The following is a 16,403-nucleotide window of genomic DNA, read 5'->3' on the forward strand; positions in this document are numbered from 1 at the left end:
ATGCTTTCGACGAAATCTCCAAAAGATTAATATGAGATGATTGGTCAGAATTTCAGCTTTCATTTCCTGATATTTCCATCTAGATGTGTTAAACTGCTTGGCACCTTTGGGGGCAGACCACCCCGTACATAGATAATAAATGGGGTGGGTAAATAACACAATATTTGGTTGCATATTTCTTGCTTATTTCTTTCAGTTGTTTGTTTTGGGCGGTTTTTCTCCCTTCAGTCTCTTGAATGGAGAGGCCACTGATGCAAGCCCAAGCCATGACACTACCTCCACCATGCTTGACCAATAAGCTTTGGATCATGGGCAGATCTGTAGGAATTGGGAAGCAATATGTGGACTTTATCTCCCAGAGCAGATTGCCGCAGTTGTTGGGAGGTTTGTGCATGCACTATGAATGTTAAGAAGGTTGCGGGCCCAGATGATATACCCGGAAGGGTTCACCAACTAGCACAGTCCTCACCACTATCTGTCCCTGACACAATCCATTGTCCCCTGTGTCCAAGTAATCCACTCCAACTGAAATGAGCGTTTACTCTCCAGTGGCCCTGAGCGCTGTGGTGCCGAAGAGCTTCTGAGAGACTCACCACAGACCTCATGTACTTCTCTCAACTCAGCAAGCTAGACCCTCTCCAGTTCACTTACCGATCAAATTGATCCATGATGACACCATCTCCTATGTCCTACACACTACCCTATCTCATCTCAACATGGGAAGGAAGAACTATGTGAAACAGCTGTTCATTGAGAACAGTTCAGTCTTAAATACAAGGGTGCTAGGCCAACAACCTGTTCCTAACTGTCAGCAAGAAGGAACTGGTTGTGGACTTCAGAAGGACATACACAACACTCTCAATCAATAGGACCCTTGGGTGGGAGAGCGAGCAGCTTCAGTTACACATCAGCAAGGACCTGTAATGGACTCCATACATTTCGACTTCAACACAGAATATGAGACAGCTTTACCATATCCAACAGCTGAGGAAGTTCCACATCTTCTCAACTAAGTAGAAGACCTTTTATACCACCACTATACAGAGCATTATCACTGGGAACATCACTGCCTGGTACTGTAATAGCAGTGCTAAAGACTCTGCAGAGGGTGGTGAGGCCTGTTGAACAGATCTCAAGGTCAGCACTGACCAGACTACAGGATATTTACACCAGGTGGTACAGGACCACAGCAGGAAAGATCTTACAGGATCATCTTAGGATCTCAGTGCTGTTTTGAAGGATCCTTCACACCCCCAACAAAGGAATGTTCTGATGGCTGCAGTCTGGAAAGCACCTCCACATCTGCATCGCTAGGACTGAGAGGAGACAAGCTGGAGCTTCTTTCCCCAATCATCAGAACCCTGAACTTCTGATCACTGATCACGGCACATGCACTGGATATTTTAGTGTAAATATGTACATACTTATATACATTACATTCATTTTCATATGTGTATCTTCGTATACTTTTGAGTGTGTCGTCTTGCTTTGAATCTTGAATCTTTAGTCGAAATTCTTACACCAGTGGTTCTCAAACTTATTCAGCGTGAGGCCCCCCGTTGTGTAGGGTGCATCCCTTGGTGGCCCCCTAGACTCGTTAAATTTTCGTCATTTTGTTTTTTTCATGCTAGGCTCTTCTGTATCAACTTCCACAGCAAAGAAACTATGTCCTCTATCAAAAAAAGTATCCATTTGAAATGGTCTTGGGTTTTTTCAGCGTGTCGCTAACACTACATTGGTATATCAACGGATATCTCTGTTTGATGTGTTTCTTAGTGTGCTCGTCACATCACGGCAAACTAGTGATTCCGTTTCCCAGAATGCACCACGAACTACAAACATGGCCTACGACTACAACTCCCAATGGAACACATAGACCGGTCACCTTCTCCGGAGGACTAATCAAACACACTTGTTCTTCACGAAGTATTTGTTCAGTTGCCATAGTTTCGATATGGTTTTGATTCTGCTTTCCCTTTGATGTTGATTTCTGCATTACCTGCTCTAGCCTGTTTGCCTGATCACCTGACCACTGCCTGTCTTTATGTCTTTTGCCTTGCCCTCTGGATATTGTAATCTTCATTACAGCTCTTACCTGCAATTGCATCTGTCCCAACCCTCATTATGTGACAGTGGTGTGTATTGTGAGGAATTAGCCCGGGGAAGGGCGGCGTACAGACCCACAGGAGGCAGAAGAACATTCACAAACGGTGGTTTATTGGTGCAAGGGTGAAGTGAGTGGGTTGTGAGGGGATGAGTGCGGGGCTTGTGGAGGCATGACTGCCGGTGTAGCCTACTCGTGGCGGAGGCGGGATTCCCGAGACGGGGGCGAGGGTTTTCCCGGGCCGGCGTCCTCCGTAGGTGGGACTCTCACCACCCGGCGATCTCGTCCGCGCTTGCACCTTTTGTGGGGAGAGAGAGAGAGAGAGAGAGAGAGAGAGATTAGCGTGGGGCGTGAGGTTACCGTCGTGCTCGGTGATTGCGAGTCGCTATGTCGCTGGAAAACACGCACGGAGTCCGTCTTGTCGCTACGGTCTTCTCTTCTCCCGTACGGCCGGAAGCGCGCCCTTTTATCCTCCTCCGCCGTCGCCTGAGTGGTGGAATTTCTCCGTTGGGTCCGCCAATCGGTGGCCGGCGTCGCGTCAGTCCCGCCCCGCCGCGGCGGTCCTTCCGGCTGGCGGAATGTTCGGCACAAAGCTGCCCACGTCGTGCCGGTGCGGCAGTTGGAGAAGGAGCGATTTCCTTCTTGTGTGCGCCGGCTCTCTGCCCGTCGCGACAGTACCCCCCCTCAGCTCCGAGCCTACTGCCGCTCGGTGGTGGGCCCAGAGGGTGTCTCGTCATGAGAGCCCATCCGCGTTACCATGCTGGGCCCCCGCCCGGTGCTTAACCTGAAAGGAGAAGTCTTGTAAGGCGAGGAACCAGCGGGTTACCCGGGCGTTGGTGTCCTTCGCCTTGGCCATCCACTGCAGGGGGGCGTGGTCCGTTATGAGGATGAAGTGCCTGCCTGCCAGGTAGTATCTCAGCTCCTTGATGGCCCATTTTATCGCCAGTGCCTCCCGCTCGACCGCCACATACTTCCTCTCGGCCGGGGACAGCTTCCGGCTGATGTAAAGGACCGGGTGTTCTTCCCCGTCGAAGGTCTGGGAGAGGACGGCGCCCAGCCCGGTCTCGGATGCATCAGTATGCACGGTGAACGGGAGGTCAAAGTCCGGGTTGCGGAGTACCGGCGCGCTGGTGAGGGCCCCTTTTAGGGCCTAGAAGGCCCTTTCTGCGTCGGCTGTCCACCTGACCTGGTCTGGCTGGCCCTTCTTTGTAAGGTCTGAGAGGGGAGAGGCTACAGCAGAAAAATTAGGCACGAACCTACGGTAGTAGCCCGCCAATCCCAAGAAGGCATGTACCTGCTTTTTCGATGTCGGACGCGGGTAGCCCTTCACAGCCTCGATCTTCTTTAGTTGGGGCTTCAGCATTCCCCGTCCGATGCGGTATCCCAGGTACTGGGCTTCCGTCAGCCCTAGGTGGCACTTCTTTGGGTTGGCGGTCAGGCCGGCTGCCCGGAGTGCTTTCAGGACCTCCCTGAGGTGGAACAGGTGGTCGGCCCAGGTGGAGGAGTGGATGACCACGTCGTCCAGGTAGGCCGCTGCAAACTGCCGGTGGGGCCGCAGGAGAATGTCCATTAGCCGCTGGAACGTGGCGGGCGCCCCGTGCAGCCCAAAGGGGAGAACCCGATACTGCCAGTGGCCGGTGGCCGTGCTAAAGGCCGTCTTGGGCCTTGCCTCCGGTGCGAGCGCCACTTGCCAGTAGCCTTTGGTGAGGTCCAGGGTCGATATGAATCGGGCTCTCCCCAGCCACTCGATCAGGTCGTCCACTCTGGGGAGGGGGTAGCTGTCGAACTCTGACACCTGGTTCAGCCTCCGGAAGTCGTTGCATAGCCTCATGCTCCCATCCGGCTTCGGCACGACGACGATGGGGCTGGACCAGGGGCTGCTGGACTCCTCGATGACGTGGTCCCGCAGCATGCGACTGACTTCCTCCTCGATGGCCTGGCGCCGAGCCTTGGGGACACGGTAGGGCCTTTGTCTCACCACTACACCGGGAGGAGTCTTGATTTCATGCTGGACCAGCTGGGTCATCCCCGGGGTAGCCGAAAACACATCTGCGAACTGGTCGATCAGCTCGGTAAGCTCCTGTCTTTGGGCGGGGGTGAGGTCCTCCCCTAAGCCGACCAAGGTACCCTTGCCCCGGTCCGAGTCCTGAGCTGCGAACGCCGACACCACCGGGGCTGGTTCCACCCATTTTTTCAGCAGGTTTACATGGTATAGCTTCTCGTCCGTCCGCTTACCGGGCTGCTGCAGGCGGTAGTTGACCGGGCCCCGGCGCTCGAGGACGGTATATGGACCTTGCCACCGGGCGAGGAACTTGCAGGCGCTGCTGGGCACTAACAGGAGGACCCGGTCCCCCGGCTGGAATTCCCGGGGCTGTGCGGGGCGGTTGTATACCTTCTTCTGCTCCTCCTGCGCCGCGTGCATGTGCTCCCGGACGATGGGGCCCACCCTGTCAATCCTTGCTTGCATGTCCTGCATGCAAGCAAGGGATGGTTGCTCCTCCCAGGCTTCGCGGGCCACGTCCAACAATCCCCGCAGGCGCCGCCCGAACAGGAGCTCGAAGGGCGTGAAGCCCGTGGACGCCTGGGGGCACTCCCGAACGGCGAAAAGTACGTAGGGGAGGAGGAGGTTCCAGTTCCTTCCCTCCTCGTCCACCACCCGGCGCAGCATCCACTTGAGGGTCTGATTGAACCTCTCGACCAGCCCGTCGGTTTGGGGGTGGTAGACCGACGTCCGGAGGTGCTTCACCTGCAACAGACGACACAAATCCGCCATTAGCTTCGAGACAAAAGGCGTACCTTGGTCGGTCAGAACGTCCTTGGGGATCCCCACTCGACTGAAGAGGAGTACCAGCTCCCTGGCGATGTTTTGCGAGGTGGCCTTGCGGAGCGGCACCGCCTCGGGGTACCGCGTGGCGTAGTCGACGAGGACCAGGATGTATTCATGGCCCCGGGCAGACTTGGGTAGGGGCCCCACGAGATCCATGCCCACTCGCTCAAACGGGACGCCGATAATGGGCAGGGGGATCAGGGGCGCCGGCGGGGGCCTCCGCGGGGCCGTGCGCTGGCACTGCGGGCACTGTTGGCAAAAGGCCCGGACCTCCGCATCCATCCCGGGCCACACGAAGTGGTCCCGCAGCTTCTCCAGGGTATTTCGGGCCCCCAGGTGGCCGCCGAGTGGATGGGTGTGGGCTAGGTGCAATAAGACGGCCGTCTTGGGTCGGGGCACCACCAGTAGGTCCACCTGCTCCCCGCGGCGGCAGGCCCGTTGGTAGAGGAGCCCCCCTCGGACGAGGAAGTACGATGTGGGGAGCCTCAGGTCTGGACTCTGGTCGACCCCCTCTATCACCCGTACCTGAGCCCAGCAGTGCTTCAGCCGGTCGTCCTCCTTCTGCTCCCGGCCGAACTTCCCCTCTCGGTTCACCTGGGGAAAGACAGACGACAGAGGGTTAGTAGCTTGGGGGGTCTTACCTTCCGTGGTGGCCTCTCCGTCGTCCTGGGCCAGGTAGGCCGGCCGGGCCGGGGTCCCCTTCGTACGTCGCCGCAATCTCCGGGGCTCGGCTCTCGGTACCACCAGGAGTCCTGGCCAGTCTCGTCCCAGGAGGAGGGGCACGGGGAGTTCGGGGACGATTCCGACCTGGAGGGGCCAGGTGCCGGCTTCGCCCCGGATCTGGACCTCGGCTGAGGGGACTTCCCGGGTGTCCCCATGGACGCAGGTCACGGTGAGCGTCCCCCTTGGGCGGCGCTCCTCAGGCAGGATGGAGGGCCGGGCGAGGGTCACCGTGCTCCCGGTGTCCAGCAGGGCGGTTACCGGTCTCCCTTCCTTGCCTGAGTGGTGGAATTTCTCCATTGGGTCCGCCAATCGCTGACCGGCGTCGCGTCAGTCCCGCCCCGCCGCGGCGGTCCTTCCGGCTGGCGGAATGTTCGGCACGAAGCTGCCCACGTCGTGCCGGTGCGGCAGTTGGAGAAGGAGCGATTTCCTTCTTGTGTGCGCCGGCTCTCTGCCCGTCGCGACAGTATAATTGATTTAACTTATTAATATTTCTAATTTTTCATACTTCAAAGGTTGGCAATCCTGACTTACATACAGGTAAAATACATTTTTTAAAAATCATGTTCTAGAATTTCTATGCTGCCCCCCTGGTGCCGTCTGGCGGCCCCCAGTTTGAGAACCACCGTCTTAAGCATTGCATTAAAGCACACCACTGACCTGTCTCTTTGTGGACGATAAATGCTGGTGCAGATAACTTCCCAATAGTTTGTACAGTACGCATAGTGTACAGGACATAAACGATGTACTTTGGTGAATTAGGATCTCTTTTGGGATCAGAAGATTACTCAAAAAAGTGCCTCTGCTATGCTCTTCACGGAGATCTGCTAGTCTGCCTAGTCCACAAAGAACTAATATGAAGCGATATTCTCGGGCTGACTGTCCTAATGGCCCGATAAGATCCATGCTGGATGCTCGTTTTCAAAGAGGATCTTGCTAAGATGGAGAGGACACAATTGTGTGTCTGGGATGGAAGGTGGATTCAGAAACTGATATTCGCACTATTGACGTATACCAATGACGTTCATCACCGTAAATTTCCCAGCCCATAAAAAAGCCAGGCGAGTGTCTTCTCTACCCCAGGGTGCCATGTCGTGGGGTTATACTGAGACAAGCAATTCGGTCATCAACTCTCCGGTTTGAATGTCCTGACTAACTCAGTATAAACAGTCTCAAATAATAACAAAATAGGTTTAGGTTAGCACCATCCCAGTGTCAGATAAGTTTCTGACATGACACCCAGCTAGAACTTTCTTCCTGTCAATTACTGCCTCCTGATTGAACACATTATTTAAAGTATAGCTGCGTGACTATTCCACTGGGAACGCGAGTTGAGAATCCACCATCTTGTAGGTTCCCAGCCTGGTCAGGTAGTGCAGACCCACCCAGTTTTATATCTGCGGTGAGCTTCCGACTCTTAGCTGCTCAGTTCCAAAAATTACTGGGTGGATATTTAGGGATTAACCTTCAACTTTATTGTGTTTTTGTCCTTTACACATAATTTTGAGATGCAGATATAGTAAATGTGCACAATCATGGGAGTACACCTCACCTTCACCTCCCAGCACCTTTCCAAAGCCTCAACTTCAGCCTCAACACGCTTTGGTGGAACAAGGTCTGCCCACTACCTAGCTAGCAATGGATAAACAATAAGCTGTCAGGGTTTCTGACATTTGATTAGTATTTGTGTGTGTGTGTGTGTGTGTGTAAAAAGTTCAAACACAGATGGTTTAAAAAAAGAGAACAATTTTATTACACACTTGTATCATTATAAATACAATGAGCCAAGAACATCATTTATAAAACGAAACTGACAGAGTATTTCCTTTAGGAAAGAGGTTTATAAAGGACTTGGCGTGAACACGCACGGCAATCTTCTACGCATTCAAGAGTTTAATAAAGTAAATAGATGATGAACATTTTATAGATTCCCAAAACTCTCCATCTCTCTCTCACACACACACACACACACAGAGTTCTAGGAAGTTCCCTGTAGTATGTGTAGGGCATTAATATAAAAAAAAAAAAATATGCCAGAGAACTTTCCTTAAAGTGACTGAATGCATCTGTACATATCTTTATGAGAACCATCGTTAGAAGAACCACCAAGAAGCGTTCTGTAGTGCTAAACCAAGGAGAGTTCTAGAACACTCTAGAAAGGTAAACTAGGCAGCATTCTACAGCAGAACACTCCTTGGTTTAGTGTTCCAGAATGATTCGTAGATTAACAAGAGAATACCAATTAGTTTATGTTCTAGAACAAGCCCAATTTAACGTTCTAGAATGCTCCCTGAGTTTCGTTTGGAGTTTGCCTAGGGGTTGAAAAAGGGGTCTCTGATTCCAGGCATCTGGGAATTGACAGTTGTCTCCACATGTAGTTTGCAGAAGCTGCGTCCCTCATCTACACGCCCTCGCAGCCCGACGGCTGTATTTTACTCGCAAAAACGAAATAAAATGTTCAGTTTGCAACAAAAACAAGTAAACAAACAATCAAACCACATGGGAGTTGACGGAAGTTAATCGGGCACACTTTAGCTAGCCCGTTACAATTAGCTATTCTAATTCAACTAGCATTCGCTAAATCTCGAAATGTTCGAATTAAACAACAGACTAGACAACAATGGAGTCGCTTTAAAGTCCACATGAAATCAAAATGACAGTTTTGTGGCTTTTAGTATAAATATGTTCACCTTAAGGTTATTTATAAGCTAGTGTGCTCCAAAACAGTGACAAAATTAGCATTTAGAAGACATACAAATTCAAAATGAAATCCAATCAAATGCTCTATGGAAGTGCCTGAAGTGTCCCGCCCCCAACATGATAATAATCCATGGTGCTAACTGTTAAGTACGGCTTAGCCTGGGCTGTGAGGTAAGCTAAAAGCTATTGTCCTGTTCTAACTTCCTTTTTCAGTGGAAATTACATCAACACGTCGGATAACGCTGTGCATTTCACAGAGACTTCAAACATCTAGTAACAAGCTAGCTAGTTTCCAGAGTTGACCTGCGATAACTTTTTAATGCGCGCTGAAAGATCGCTGATGCCAATTATTTTGAACACTAGGTTGAACGTTTTGCTAACATAAATTCATGTTTGCTAAGCCGTTGCTGAGATGTTCTCTAACTGTCAAACTCCTGTTGTAACGGCACGTTTGAAGCTGTCTCATGCACTTAATGAATATTGCACTGCTAATCTTTTTCCCCCCTGTCTTTTTTGGACTGGAGAAAATTCTAAGGACGAGTCGACTCATGGAATCGACTCCCGTCAGAATCCGAGTCGACTCCGGAGTCAAATCCCATCAGAATCCGAGTCGACTCATGGAATCGACTCCCACCAGAATCCGAGTCGACTCATGGAATCGATTCCCATCAGAATCCGAGTCGACTCCGGAATCGAACAGCCGCAGGCGTAGATGTGTTCTCGCTTGGTGTGTCCAGTGTTCCACACGTTATTCTCAGAGGTATACGACGGTAATAAATAGTGCACTACATCTCACCAGTGTGAACACACCACAAGCACACACGCTAAACGTACACGCTTCCAAAGTAATCACATTATAACAGGAATGCATTTATAACCTTTGGATGTTTAAACATTTAACGGTGAGAAGGAAACACAGCTTAATACTTTTTTTTCCCTTGTTTTTTTTTTTTTTTAAGTAATGGCAGCCATTTTCTTCCCTGAGAAGGAAGAAACTGATAGAGCTAAACTGATTTCCAGTTCCAGTAATGTTAGATTTGCAGAAAGGTTTGACTATGTTTGCACCGTGTTTCCGTAGTAGCTAGCTAGCAAGCAAGCCAATTTGTTAACGCGTATTTAATTTATCGTGCCTCCGTGTAGAAAACTGCAGTTTGTGAATGCTAAGCTATCTAAGATGAATGCTATGCTTTGAGTGTTATGCTAATCTACAGAAATGTTACGTTAATAAATGTTAAGCTAATATATTTGTTAAAGCCAGAAACCTGAACGTTAAGCTGGTTTTGTCAGTGTTCTGAAATGCCATCGTGTTCAATATGACAGATCACATTTCATCGAAAGAAATGTAACATTTCTTCAGTAACAAAAACTTTTTTTAAAAAACAAAATAGAAATGAATGTTGTTGTTGTTGTTGATGCTGTGTCTGGCTCTTCCAGCAGATCAGACATGCCGTAGTCGCAGGTTTGACTTCGAACCGCGCTTGTCCGTTAGCTGCAGAGTGTGTACGAACTCTGATAGTCCGTCTGCTTCTTCATCTGTCCATCAGACACACACACACACACACACACACACACGGATCTTCAGGTCAAGTTTTCAGAAAGCGTGTGTTTCGCCGTGTTCATCCAGCCTGACCTGAGCTAATTGGAGAAAAAACGAAACACACACAGCAACACACCGCACCGTTCAGCATTTGGTCCTCTGTGAGATCACAGCAAAGTGTGTGTGTGTGTGTGTGTGTGTGTGTGTGTGAGAGAGAGAAAGGAACGCAAACTCACTTTAAACTTGCGAGCTCGGCATCTGTTGAGAGCTCTGCTGTGAGGCAAACAGACAGAAGAATGACAAGTTTGTGAAGAACATTATGACTAAACTGTAACCATGACAACGTGGGTATAAAATGAATCGAACGTCGTGTTGTTACCTGAGGGTTGTCTTCTTCTGCACTTTATCATAGCAATCACAATGAGCGTAATGGGAACCAGCAACAGCACAACACCTGCAATTGGTGTGATAATATCTGGGGTAGCAGGAATATCACCTACACACACACACACACACACACACACACACACACACATACAGAGTGATTTTCTTATTTAGTATTCAAAAACATCTTGGACTGTGTGTGTGTGTGTGTGTGTGTGTGTGTGTACAGTACTCACAGACACTGAGAGCATGTGACACGACTCCCCTAACAGAGCAGGTGATGTTCAGCATCCGGCTGCAGTTCAGCATAACAACGTGGGACACGTTCCAAAGGAGTGAGTCTCTGTCCTGCGTAAACACAGGGTCCCCTTCGCTCTGCAGCAGGCTGCTCATGTCAGCTCCGATCACACCCCAGGTTACATTACTGCGAGGATATCCCCCTGAGGACGAGCATCCGATCACGCAGTTATGGTCGGCTGGGTCACTGCCGCAACCCTGGCGGGTTATGACGGGAACGCTGTAATTGGCTGTGAGACAGACATAGAGGGAGGTTACGATTCACAGGGAAGGGTTACGAAAACTTTTGCAGAGGTATTAGAGGAGCTGGATTGATGCAAACAAAATCAATCTTTATATGTTCCTGTTCAGTCAGTCAAGGCCACGCTCTTGATGCTTGGTGTCAAAACCACCTGCGTAATACTGTGTAGGTCCCCCTCCCAGTTGTGCCACCAAAACAGCTCTAAGCCGTCGAGGCATGGACTCCACAAGACCTCTGAAGGTGTGCTGTGGGATCTGGCACCGAGATGTTATCAGCAAGTCAGTCGCGAGGTGGGGCCTCCATGGATCGGGCTTGTTTGTCTAGGACTTTCAGAAGACGCTCAATAAAATTGAGATCTGGGGAATTCGGAGGCTGAGTCAACACCTTGGACTCTTTGTAATGTTCCTCAAACCGTTCCTGAATAATGTTTGCAGTGTGTCAGGGCGCATTATCTTACTGAGAGAGACCACTGCCGTTAATGAATAGCGTTGCCATGAAGGGGTGGAAGGGGTGTACTTCAACATGAATGCCAGTACGCAAGGTTTCCCAGCAGAACTTTGCCAACCCAACATCACAGGGTAAGTAAGACTTGGGCATAAACTTTTTATGGGAAGTGCAAATCTTTAGGGTATCCACATGGGACCATCCCCAGCAGCAGAAGGTGAGTCATGAGTGTAGAAAGCACCAAGCAGAAGTACAACATCAGGATGAATCATACAACAGCAGAAATATGTCAGGATCAGGCACCAGAAGCACATCGGGCTACAAGAGTGCACGTTTCTTCCTCGCCGGGAACGTGTACATCACCTCTGTCAATGTTTTTCTAGCTTGATAGATAGTCCACAAAACTTTTCGCTCAGCTAGTTGTTCAATCTTAAGCAAATGGAGGTGAAACAGGACTACCCTCTCGGCTCGGACATAAACGGAGTCAGAAGACGATGGCGTGAGGATCCTGGTGCCACCTAGCATGGGGCATCTGGAACCACTCTCTCTCTCTCTCTCTCTCTCTGGAGCTGTGCTGGATAGATTAGGCAAATTCTTCTCAACTCCAGTGCCAGGCAATGCTGGCAAGAACAGGACTCTGAGGCTCCAGCGTGCACATGCACATACACAAGATTGGAACATTCACCTGGACTTTCCACACGTCATCCTGTTAGTTTCAGTGAACCTGTGCATACGGAAGCCTGAGATTCCTGTTTTTGGCTGGCAGGAGTGGAACCCAAGGTGGTGTTCTGCTGTTGTAGCCCATCCGCCTCATGGTTGTGGACACGCTGTGCGTTCTGAGATGCTTTTCCGCTCACCACGGTTGTAAGGGGCGGTTATCTGAGTTGCCGTAGCCTTCCTGTCAGCTTGAATCAGTCTGGCTATAGTCCTCTGACCTCTCGCATCAACAAGCCCACAGAAGTGAACTTCAATGGTATATTATGAACATTACCAATATCAGGCATTAGATAACTGTGTATATGTGTGTGTGTGTGTGTGTGAGAGAGTGCGTGGGTGTGGGTGTGTACCTGTAACTGTGAGGTGAAACTTGTTTTTTTTTATGAGAGAGTCACTACTGAAAAAGATGATACAGGTGTACTCTCCCTCGTCGGCAGGAGAGAGCTTGTACATCTCCATGCTGAGTTCTGTTTGGTTGACGATGGTGCGATCTTTGTACTCTTCAGGCACTGTGAGTGGACCTCTGGAGTAAAACCCGTTGATGAAGATTTCCTGACCATCTTCTGTCTTCTGGAAGTAAACTCTGTTAACGATGTGTGGGTGCTCCAGCTCACAGTTAATTTTTACACTTCCACCCACAATCCCCTGCACATTGTGCACTACAGGATCGTCACCTGCAGACACACACATCACTCAGCTGTAACACATGACTTCAGAATAGACCTGTTAACTGTTTCATGTGATGCTAGTTCACAACTAGCCTGTTTACTACAATGCTAGCTCATAGATAGGCTGTTAGTCTATTTAGTACAACACTAGTGTGTGTGCGTGTGTGTGTGTGTGTGTGTGTATGTCTTTTACCTGCGCTTACTAGCTGCAGCGCTGAAATGACGACCAACAGGAACCTGAAATATTAACAGAACATGAGAAAATTTAGCAATGAGCAAAATAACATCACCTATTATTATTATTATTATTATTATTATTAGGGGGCCAAGCACCGTATTGTTATTCTAAATGTTCTTATTGTTCTTCTTCTGCTTTTTCTTCTGGTTACGGTGTCTAGGGCAGCCGATAGAACTATGCGGTAAAAAGTTGTGAAATTCGGAACACTGATCGTCGAGGGTCTAAGGAACATTCAGCTTCAACTCATACATGTAGCGATGCGTTACTGCGATTTCATATACGGATTACGTTTAAGTCACTTGTTTATTTCAACTACACACTATAGAAGCCCGTTTCTGGTAATTACAACTTTATTTCTCGCAATCGTGAGTTAACATCGTACAATTTTGACATGTGTTCTCGCAATTTAGACGTCCACTTCGCGGTACATAAATGTGACTAACTTCAGGTAAGCAGAGAGCGCTAGTTTTGTGGTTTTCCTTGTTTTGACTAGCTGATGAATGTTGTTCTGATAGCTATAGCCTATTTATTATAGAGAATGACCGATGCGTTGTCGGTACATTTCTTGCAACTCACTAAATGTCATGTGGACGTCTGAAATTGCACGAAGAAATATCCGAAATTGTGAGACGTAAATTCGTAATTGTGGAAAGTAAACACGCGATTACCTTTTAAATACTTTTTTTTCCCCTCTGTGGTGGAAACGGGTTCCATAACACACACATTTATTGAACGTCTTGTGAAAAATCAGTCAATCAATCAATCAATCAATTGACCCAAAACAAGTCCACAACAAATAAAGATAAACAAGATTAGGTGTTCTATTAGGATATAAGTAATGGCACCCTGTAAAACAAGGAAAATATAGCACGCGTCTACGATAGCCGACAAGCAGCAGTGGCTAAGCTGTGTTACTGGAAGATTTAATGCATGCTGCCCAGAGGAGGCGCTCTTTCATTGTTTAACCAGGGTGAGCTTGTGGTGAGCATAAATAAGCGTCATTAGTGGTTACAATATTGTTCTGACTTGCACAGAAGGTCAAAACAAGCAAAAACAGATATGTGTACAAACTTTTCCGCCGTAAGCATGGGCGAGGTTCTGAGGTTTAGTTCAATCAAAGTTTCTCAAAGTTTCTTACAGTACAGATTTATTTCAGGAGCATTATTACATTGTCTACAATAACATTGTGTCTGTTTATTAGAACCATAGAGCTTTATTATTATTATTATTATTATTATTATTATTATTATTATTATAGAATTTTCCATTAGGTCCAATTTTATCTACATGTTTTTGAGTTAGTGAGGTTTTGATTAATTCCATTCAATTCTAGTGACCTCCCTAAAAGGCTCATAATACACTCCTCTCATAACACACACACACACACACACACACACACACAAGTATACTGTTGTGTACATGAGATATTTTTTGTTTCCATTAAAGGCCAATATGTTTCAGAAAGCAACACACACACACCTAGACACACACATAGACGACACAGACAGAAGGGTTGTTCTCTTCCTTGTTCAGAATTAAATTCCTTAACACACACGCACGCACGCATACGAACATACGCGCGCGCGCACACACACACACAAATCAATTCAGACAACTTTGTTTAGTCTACATCTGACACCACACACACACCAACGCTTGTATGTGTGTATAAAGTAAACTGATACTCACAGAGAGCCGCGCCGCATTTCCACTGAACGTGTGAGAGAGAGACGCTCGGTATCGCGCGAGCAGCCACAGAAACGAAAAGGGGAACTCGCAGTATCGGTCTTCAGTCACGGAGGGGGCGGGGCGATGGCGTCATAGGGAAACCCCGATATACTTCACTGATCACGACTTGCTCCATGGGTCAGTAGACTAACACACACACACACACACACATACACACAAATATAATTAATAAATAATACTACTAATACTTAAATCTAATTCATAATCCTCCAACCAAAACACTCAACCCCTAATCCTTACACCCTAATCCCTAACCCTTAATCCTTACACCCTAACCCCTAACCGTTAATCCTTACACCCTAACCCCTAACCGTTAATCCTTACACCCTAAAGCCTAACCCTTAATTCTTACTCCCTAACCCCTAATCCCTAATCCTTACTCCCTAACCCCTAATCCCTAATCCTTACTCCCTAACCCCTTATCTTTACACCCTAATCTCTAATATATTCGCTGCCTCATGCTCAGTAAATAACATTCCTATGGGTTATATACGTTGTGCGTGTGTATGTGTGTGTGAAAGAAATCGATCCTACCTGTGAGTGTGTGATGTCTCCTCTGTCGCGTTTGAGAGATGAAATGGCAAAAACAATTAGAGAAGCTCTAATACACAGCATATGATTTTGTGTGTGTGTGGGTGGGTGGGTGGGTGTTGTGGTGGGGGGGTTGGGAAGGGGGTGGCACCACGAGTTTACTGTAATGATGTGTCACTTCTGATGAAAGGAGGTTCCTCATGGACAATTTCCATTATAATGCTGTAATACAGAGAGAGACAGATGAAGAGAAAGAGAGTGTGTGTGTGTGTGTGTGTGTGTGTGTGTGTGTAAGAGAGAGAGAGAGAGAGAGAGAGAGAGAGGTGTAAGGAGATATGCACAGAGTCAAGTGATGTGTGTGAGAGAGAGTGAGAGTTGTAGGGAAATATACAACACAGAGAAAATATTGAGAGAGAAAGAGGTTGAGGAGAACTGCTGCCACACACACACACACACACACTGAAATCAGTAAAGCATGCCAAATGGACAGATTATTAAAAGGTAATGATGGGATGCTAATAAGTCACTCGGGGGGGAATTTCACTTTTACCGTTAAAGAAACACACACACACACACCCACATACACACCCACCCACACACACACACACACGCACACACACTATCTCTCTCACACACAGATCACAAACTTTTATCACCATTTTTGTTATCTGTGACAATAAAGGAACGTATCGCACACATCCGAAACCTAACACACACCGCATTCATTTCCTTAATCACCACTAAAGTGTGTTCTGAGAGTGTTCCAGGAGCATAACGATGTAACGATGTCATCAGGTGTTCGTTGTTACCGCTACCTACACGGCGTGTTACGAGTTACAGTGTTGCAGGTGTTCATCCAGGTTAAATCGCAGGTAATGTTTACGTAGCGATAGCTCAGTATTTCCCAAACTTTCGCGTGTTTTCGGCGTAAAAGAAAGTGGGAGATGTAGCGGAATTTCGCACAGTGACCATCCCTAGCTACTAGTCAGCTACCAGAGTGTACGGACTAAAAATAATCAAGAACGATGCATTGTGGCGTATCCTGACGCAAAGCGGAGTTACTGTTACCATTTTTAAAAATAAATAAATAAAAGATTTAATTAGCTAGATTTAACGTCATGGAACATTCTTGTTCATGAATTTTTTATCACTTAATGTTAAAGTAGCTGTAAACATGTCACATGAAGAAGTCAAATAATGGCTTATCTCGTCGTCGTCGTCGTTTTACGGAAAAAATCAGACGTTA

At 48.0% G+C, this 16,403-nt stretch overlaps 1 protein-coding gene across 7 annotated transcripts; it reads right to left on the reverse strand.

Annotated features, from left to right (window-relative positions):
• Positions 1–7,067: 7,067 nt before the first annotated feature.
• Positions 7,068–15,135, reverse strand: LOC128621651 (T-lymphocyte activation antigen CD80). 7 transcript variants are annotated; one of them, XM_053647581.1, is made up of 7 exons: positions 14,567–15,135; positions 12,833–12,876; positions 12,322–12,645; positions 10,509–10,799; positions 10,268–10,384; positions 10,125–10,158; positions 7,068–9,884 (listed from the first exon to the last, which is right to left on the reverse strand). In XM_053647581.1, exons 1-7 carry the CDS (start codon positions 14,581–14,583, stop codon positions 9,881–9,883), a joined length of 831 nt encoding a protein of 276 aa, XP_053503556.1. In that variant the 5' UTR covers positions 14,584–15,135; the 3' UTR covers positions 7,068–9,880. The 7 variants fall into 7 exon arrangements, with proteins under 7 accessions (XP_053503556.1, XP_053503552.1, XP_053503554.1 ...); XM_053647577.1 differs by having other exon boundaries at positions 7,068–9,981; XM_053647579.1 differs by having other exon boundaries at positions 7,068–9,986.
• Between the last annotated feature and the right edge of the window lie 1,268 nt (positions 15,136–16,403).

This window comes from Ictalurus furcatus, chromosome 17 (genome assembly GCF_023375685.1).
Source record: "Ictalurus furcatus strain D&B chromosome 17, Billie_1.0, whole genome shotgun sequence".
Taxonomy (NCBI): Eukaryota; Metazoa; Chordata; class Actinopteri; order Siluriformes; family Ictaluridae; genus Ictalurus; species Ictalurus furcatus.

Coding starts and splice junctions, on each gene's coding strand:
- LOC128621651 (XM_053647575.1), bottom strand. Junction 10,385..10,508: donor GTCACATGCTCTCAGTGTCT/GTGAGTACTGTA, acceptor GTGTGTGTGTAG/GTGATATTCCTGCTACCCCA. Junction 9,982..10,124: donor GCCGAGCTCGCAAGTTTAAA/GTGAGTTTGCGT, acceptor CAATTAGCTCAG/GTCAGGCTGGATGAACACGG.